The sequence below is a fragment of the Chaetura pelagica genome, unplaced genomic scaffold (assembly GCF_000747805.2).
Source record: "Chaetura pelagica isolate M959 unplaced genomic scaffold, ChaPel_1.0 scaffold222, whole genome shotgun sequence".
NCBI classification, from domain to species: Eukaryota; Metazoa; Chordata; class Aves; order Apodiformes; family Apodidae; genus Chaetura; species Chaetura pelagica.
In genome coordinates, this window is record NW_009952711.1 from 3,460,718 (window position 1) to 3,468,560 (window position 7,843).

A 7,843-nucleotide genomic window follows, 5' to 3' on the forward strand; every position below is an offset into this window, starting at 1 on the left:
CGAGCGCCGAGCGCAGAGCCCCGCGCGCCCAGCCCCGCGCGCCGAGCGCAGAGCCCGAGCGGACCGCATGGGAACGTGTTCGAGACTGACACAGGGAAAGACCCCGTTCCAACCCAGCGTCCATGTAGAAACATTTTAATATGTACAGGAAGCAACATATATAAAAAGGTAAATTACAGTTTCAGTTTATGAGCAGAGAGCGCCTTCTGCTGCTTCTGTTTCTTCTTTTCTTTGTTTGCATCTTTGATTTGCATTTTTACTTGATCTTGTAGTTGAGAGAAGAAGGCCTGAGATGATTTCAAGACCTTGTCTTTACCTTCATCCTATCAATGGACAAAATATTTGTTATAAGCAAGAAATGTACAAACAGTAGCATTATACTCCTTACCCACATACAATGGTATTTGGCTTTGGAAAGGGATCATACTCTTATTTCTTTAGCTAGCTGGAGTGGTTTAAGAATGCAGAGAAAAAGATCCTTTGAAAATCAGTTATCAGGTAGTTATTTCAATTAATAAGTAGTATGGCAGGTAAGAACAGGCACCAAGAACAGATCCTTACAACTATGTATCTGCATTGTGTATTCTGCCCTCCTTTTGAAAAGACAAGCACAAGATGCTTTACAAGTAACCAAGTTATTTTTCGTATCAGTTTCCAACACCTCAACATTTCAGAGATTTTAAAAATTTGATTTATAAGCCATCATAAGTGGCAATCCAATGTACTATTTTATAGCATGCAGAACAAAATTCATCTAGGGAGATTACAGGGAAGGTTTCACAATAAGAAGTATAAAGTTAAACAGGAATAATCTATTTTGAAATAGCTTGTTATAAAAAGCTTGGAAAATTGAAAACTAAATAGAAACCTCATCCTCAATTATGCATGCAAGTAATCCCACTTAATCCAGGAACCACTTCAAATGCAGGAAATAAGAGCATAGGTCTTAGTATTTGCAGGAATACCACCTTGGTAATGCATATATCTAAAGCAATTTCTGCTTCATGAATATACTTCGATATAAAGTAATTGTATCATACAATTTTTTCATATCTTTCTATATCTAAAGATTAAGTTGCTCACAAACTCAAATATATTTCATACTGAGTAAGCTTCTAAAGGTTCCAGCAACCATTTAGGTGTGATTTATGCATAATCAAAGCCATAACCTCTACATGAATATGTATTATAACCAAGGGGGTCACTGCAAAGTGCAACCAGAGCTATTTTTCACACCCCTATACTGACATCATGCTCTCAGGATCATCAGCAAAATCAGGACTAAAAAGGCATCCAACACTATGCATTAGACAGTCAAAAGTAGGATTAGAACAATCCTTCCAAAACTGTAGTGCAAAAGAATGCAGAGAAAAGGGAGAGAGGCAGCAGCTACACTGACCTTGTACGCATTATCAGACATAAATAAGGTAAGAAGTTTTGGGTGGTAAGCAGATACACTAGTTGTGTACATGAATTTTTAAGGGGATGGAAAAGATGTGTGTATCAAGAGGGATGGGAGAGAAACAACCCTATGCTTAGTAACTTTGTTACACAGTTCCCTTTCATCTCTCTATGTATTATCTAGCCTTAAGATTTTAATGCTCTTTAGCTGGGAAGCTCCAAGTTACACAGGACTACTTAGGAGAGCCTTACCTTGAGCAGAGATGCTTTGCCTTCTTTTGTAAGCCTTTTTAGTTTTGCCGCAGCAGCTTTTTTGCTAAGTTTTGTGCCTTGTTCTGGTTTCATCTTTTCCAGAAGCTTCTGGCGTTTCTCCTTTTCTCTCAGCTTCATACGTTTACGAAGCTTTTTCTTTCTCCTTTCTCGTTTTTTGTCCGTGGGAGTCTTTTCTGCATCTGTTTTTACATCACCAGCTTTGTTCTTTTCCTAAAGAGAATGAGATCTCTAGATCCGTAAGTGTGCAAAAGAAAAGACTCACTTCACAGCACTCAGATCTATATCAGTGTTGCCATTGTTTCAAGCCTTTAGCCAGCTCAGGGCGATGCCACATTAAGGCAAAGGCCAAAAACTGACAAAAGCTGGGAAGTGAGATTTGTGCAATTGATTGAAGACACCCTAACTGCTCCCCTCTATTGTCATCTAGCTTTTCCCTTCCAAATATCCTTATATACATTGGGAAAATAATTACCATCACATAACAGCCGAGAAAAAAAAGAAAGCATAACATCACATGGAAGCCTAAGCAAATGAATTCACTATTTCCCTCCTTCCCACTCCAAAAAATAATTTAAAAAGCACATACACCCCACCAGAACCCCAACAACCAACACTAAAATGGTAGGCAAGAAGGTCCACCAGGTGAGGAGGGGCAGAATTCTCCCATTGATCTGGCAGCCAGTACACCTTTCTATCAACAGTTCAGATACTCTCATTATTTTAATTTATATTTACCTTGATCTCCTCTGGTGCTAAGAGAGCAGCATCACTAACAGCAACAGGTGCTACTTCTTCCATACTTATAGCTGGAAGGTTTGAGACTATTTTAACTTCTGGCACAGGCTAGAAAAAAGGAAACATATCCAGGACTGAGCACACCATCTCACAGCAGCTGACAGCTAACTTAAGATACTCAATTCTCAGTTTTGTTTAGAGACAATTACAGTGCATTTAATATGAAATCAGAACAAGCTCAGTAACACTGAGCATTTACTTTAAATTCATTTCCCAAATCTATTTTAAAGTATCCAGTTTCAAGGAGGGGGGGTGAAACCTCCAACCTTATGAAACTTATGTACTTACTGGTTTGGGTGTGAAGTGGAAGTTACAAAGTGCATCCAGCTTCTGGAAGAGTGAATCCATCATTTCCTGAATTTCTTTGTGTTCAGGATTTTCTTCTTCTTCAGTCTTTTGCTGCATTAATAATGCAATGTTACTGCAACACCATTCATAAAGCTATTTTGCTTTAGCAAAACTGGTAACACAATACACAATTCAAAGCCCTTTCACTGCTGAACACTCAGAGAAAGACTGAAGTACTTCCACAAAGCTACAAGCAGAATTAGCAGGGTACAAAATAAGATTACATGATGTGAACTTCAAACTGAAGGGAAGAGCATTTCTTACATTACCTGGTGAAGTTTCATGTATTCTTGCTCATAGATCTCAGCAAGGCTCAGTTTACTCTTTTCATGATCCAAACTGATACGTTTCTTGTATTCAAAAGGCTCCTCATTTGGTTTTTCTTTTGGTACTACATCATCCCATGCCTGAGAAAGTAATAAATTAATGCCCAAATGCAACTACAGTCAAGTATCAGGTGCTACAACTTGTTTAGAACATCCTCCCATGCTACTTCTCTGACACACTACTTTATAGGTGTGGCTTCCCTGGAACATATTGTTTCAAATGTTGATTTTTAAAAAAAGAAAGTAATTAATGATTTACAGCTCTAGTTTATGTGCTTCTTTTCAGTGGATCAGGGTAAAAATTGTGTAACAAATACCATATGTGTGATTTTGTTAAGTACATTTAAATAATCTCCCCCATATGTAGCAATTTTTTAAATTCAACTAACAATAAGCCTCTACAAGCTGGGTGATAGAAATTTATCAGTGGCTTTCAAGAAAAAAAAAAGTAAATAATTGAGTTTTGTTTAGTGGTTAGAATCCTTAGAGTACTACAGTTATGGTCACAGGCAAAATTTACAGACTGGCATTATATTAAAAATAAACTCCTTACACTGTCATCTGCAAACACTCATTTTTTTGAAGTACACCAAAACCCAGCACATAAGAGGGATGTAAAAACAGAGCTCCTTGGAAATCTAATGACACTTTCATCAAGGAAAAAGAATAAAACAAGGAGCTGTAGAAATTAATTAAGATAATCTAATATTTTAAGAGCTTCAAACTCAACCTAGGAATGTGCCCTGTGAACCAAGTCTATGAACAAAACAGGGAGTACAAGTGAAATAATATTAACCTCATCCAATATTCTCTGTTTAATGAGATCTTCAAGCTGAAAAGTAGTTTCTTCTGTGATCACAGGTTCTGAGAGAAAAAAGATAAGAATTTTAAGATTAATGTTTCTCCAGCGAGAAATACTTTTTGTCCTTTGAAGAACAAACAACAGAAAAAGAAAGAAGCCTTAACAAATATGTAATAATTGAAGGAGGGGTAAGTAAATAATGTTTTTCTCTATGTTAAAGAGAGTAATCATTTACGTAAGGCTTGTAAATTACTGAATCTGCCACTGAACTAATTAACTTTGAGTTAAAATTGAACAGAATTATATCTCCCCATAGTTTCCACCATGAAAATGCACAACCTGAAAAATACACCAAGAGGTTCAATTGAAGTGTTTTGGTCCCCTGCTCCTGAGCCACAGGTGCTTTCAAGCAAGGCCAAAGGGAAGAAGATCCAAGGGGCAAGCAACACACTTTCAGGAACAGCCTCTCACCACTTACCCATGCGAACTGCGTGGTCAAAAAGTAGTGTTTCCTCCAAAAGGCTGTTTTCAGGTCGTTTTTGTCCAGTCACTTCTCCTTTAAGCTGCCAAGGTTTCTCCTCTAATAATTCTTCCTCTAGATTTTTTATTTTTTTGCTCATCTGAAAAACACAATTTCCTAAGTTTAAAACATGGAGCTCTCCAGTAAAATCAAGGCAAGGAATTAATAGTTTTTTTCAGGTACTTCTAACTCCTCCTCACACAAAGATGAGGAAATATGTGATTGCATGTATATCTGACGTAGATAAGCCACTTTTTCTTAATTTGTAAATAGCCTCCTCATATTTGGCAGACTGAACAAATCACACAGTAACTTTATACATATATACACACACACACATATACAGGCTTCTCTTTCAAAGTAGCAGCAAAATTAAAAGAAAAAAAAGTACCTTTTCCTGTCTCTTCTCAAAAGAAGACTTTATTTCACTGGGATCAATGTCCTTCTCTAATTGCATATCAGTAACATCATCTATTTCACTGACATCTGGCAAATTAAAAGTAACTTTTTTGGAGGGTTCTTTGCTTCTCATATTCTCCAGCATCATTTCATCCATATCTTCATCCCTGTAACATTAAAATGTAATATAAAATAAAGGTTGAAAAGCCTCTATAGTTCTGTCCATTAACATATTTCAGCCATTAAATGTTTACTTGTTACAACTAACCCACGGTTAGATGCAATAGGCCTTCACTGAAACCTGAAGGCAGGGAACATTAGGGAAACTTCTATATATTAAAAGTAACTATAAAAAACGGAAGTTACAACTATTAAACCATTTATTCAAATAAATATCAAGAGGCAATACTCAAAAGAGAAGTAAATAAACTATTTTTTAAAATGAGGTGATAATGCAAACATATAACAGAGAACAACAAACCATAACCACAGTGAGCCTGGAAATCACATTTTATTTTCTACTTTACTTCAGTGTAAAATGACGAGGACATTTAAACAGCAAATAATGCATGAACTTACCCAGACATGCTTTCTTCATTCTCCTCTTCAATAGCACTGTCTGCTTCCTCCTCTTGATCATCTTCAATACCATTAGCTACTAAATCATCATCATCAACTGGATCAAAGAAATCTTTGTATGTCAAGTCTCTAGAACTCTTAATTTTCTAAGAAGGGCAGAAGAAAGAAAATTAATTTTAAAAACCCAAAAAACAGAACCACTAAACAAAAAACTGAAACTGTTGAGGCTGACAGAAGTGTAAGGGTAACCTGTCTTTTCAAGTCCTTAGTACCTAAGGAACAGCACTACTAGTGTAACAGTAATTGGGTTTACTGAAGCATTAACCTATGGTAGGGCATCTTAGTAAAATTAATTCCTTTTACCAGTATTTAAAATATTCTACCACTTACATTCATTACTGATTTCAACATGCACAGAAGTGAAAAAGCAGTAGAATTTGCCAACTACTCTCTGGAATGCATACACCTTTCCTTATTCCCTAGCCATAGTTCTTACTTGCTAGTGAGAATCTCTGCTAATATGAAATAATAGAAGATTTATTTTTGAAACGAGTTTAAGTTAAATCAGAGTTCCAAAGCCATGTCCTTGAAAGAGGTTGCCAAAAGCCTCAGAGCTCTGCTCTGCATCAGTCACCTTAGTGATCTCTAATTGCCAGGTGTCAATGCTGAGTGACACATCTTTTTGATTTGCTGGGTTACCTATTCTGCAAATCTGCAAGACCACCCATTTCTTATGACATACTATCCTCTTTTACTCATGCAAAAACCCAAGACCCACCTAAAGGCAGACTGGAATAGCAGGTCAGTTTGTTCTACACTAGGATATTTTGTCACCAAATACGCACATTAAATATATTATTAAAGTAAAGCTGCAGAAGTAATCATCTGTCATCTAATCAAATTTAACCTGGTAGCTGCTACTCGGAGTTCAACAGTTTGTATCTGCTCTAAGGAATATCAGATCTTGATTTAACAGAAAAGAGAGATCAGAAAATTACTGATATTCTTACTGTGACTTTAGCTTTTTCAGACTCTTCGTCATCATCTGAGATGATGTCTTCAAAATAATTAATATCTTCCTCCTCCTCCTCTGTTCTGTTTTCCTTCTCTACATGTTCTAAAAAAGCTTCCATCTCAGACAGCTTGAAAAACTTGTCATCCACTATAGATTTTCTTCCCTTTTTTTTCAATGTGGTTTCTTTGGCTGTTTTAGTTTGTTGCTCCAGAGCTTCAATATCAAAGTCAATATCAGAATCCTCATCACTGTATTTCTGCATTATGCTTTCTCTGAGTTTCCTTTGCTTTTCTTTAGCTTTAGTTTTATCTTTTGTATAAACATTCTTCTGTTCAGTTTCTGCTTCCATTACGTTGTCTTCCAATTCCTTGTCACAGTTGGTCTCTGCATCAGAGCTATCCCCTTCCCCTTCCCCATCTGAGAAAAGGCAAAGATCTTCATCCTGGACATCCCTTGCAATGGACTTCTTGAAGAAATCAAGAACTGCATTATTTTGGAGCTCTAGTTGTTGCCAAATCTGCTCTTCATCAAAATTTTCTATCACCAGCTCTTTAAGAGGACCCCCAGGAACAATATTACTTCCCAGAGCTTTATTCAAATCGTAGAGAGTCTTTGTTAATGCTCTGAAGTCAGCAGCCAGTCCATCCTGCACACTAGGAGTAGAAAAGATTTAGAGCATTAAAAAGCACAGCAGTTAAGTTTGTTGCTGTTGTTTTTTGTTCTTTTTTCCAGGATCTACTAGCTTCCATTAATTTTATACCTTACCTTAAGATAATCCCCTGGTCACACTGCACCTCTTTTTATAGCTTTTATTATACTTTATAATTACAGGTATTATGCTTTTTTAAGTATTTTGGTGCTACAGAATAGCACCTTTCAACAATGAATGCTGTTGCTTGACCTTCTATGCCTATCTTTGAAAACTGCTACTAAACAATCCTAGAAACAAGAACATTAAGCCTTTCAGCTTTGTTACACTTTGTGTATAAAGTAGCAACGGGGCAGCTTCTACAGTTGCATTTTATTATAACTTAATAATTATCAGATACTGCGGACATTTTGGGGAAGTAAATAGTATAGCAGTGAACACCTGAAACATGCAAGATACAGACTTGGTTTTTAAGAAGGTAACTATCTTCCTTCACTGCCTCACTCCTCAGCTTCATATTTGGGTATTCTCTTCCAGGTTTTTTCCCTAGAGCTACCAATGCTTCAGGTGAAACAGAAACCTCCCTTTCCTAGTTCCCGAAGGCTGAAGAAAGGAACAGAACCCTGCGGCAGCTTCGGCAGAGGCCCCAGCCCGGTCCCGACGCCGTCAACAGTTCTGCGGCCCCGGGGGCAGCCGAGGCTGCCCAGAGGCCTCCCCGCAGCAGGGCGGGCCCCAC

General features: G+C 37.3%; 1 protein-coding gene across 1 annotated transcript in view; it reads right to left on the reverse strand.

Annotated features, from left to right (window-relative positions):
* MPHOSPH10 (M-phase phosphoprotein 10 (U3 small nucleolar ribonucleoprotein)) overlaps positions 1-7,843 on the reverse strand; it is a 20,129-nt gene that overhangs the window by 10,961 nt on the left and 1,325 nt on the right. The window contains exons 2-11 of the mRNA XM_009994520.1: positions 6,460-7,111; positions 5,444-5,589; positions 4,857-5,031; positions 4,424-4,565; positions 3,940-4,007; positions 3,087-3,224; positions 2,758-2,868; positions 2,410-2,517; positions 1,654-1,884; positions 133-323 (exon numbers count right to left, since the gene is read on the reverse strand). Of these exons, the coding sequence (XP_009992822.1) occupies positions 174-323; positions 1,654-1,884; positions 2,410-2,517; positions 2,758-2,868; positions 3,087-3,224; positions 3,940-4,007; positions 4,424-4,565; positions 4,857-5,031; positions 5,444-5,589; positions 6,460-7,111 (1,921 nt within the window). The 3' untranslated portion in view covers positions 133-173. The remainder of the gene's footprint in view (positions 1-132; positions 324-1,653; positions 1,885-2,409; positions 2,518-2,757; positions 2,869-3,086; positions 3,225-3,939; positions 4,008-4,423; positions 4,566-4,856; positions 5,032-5,443; positions 5,590-6,459; positions 7,112-7,843) is intronic.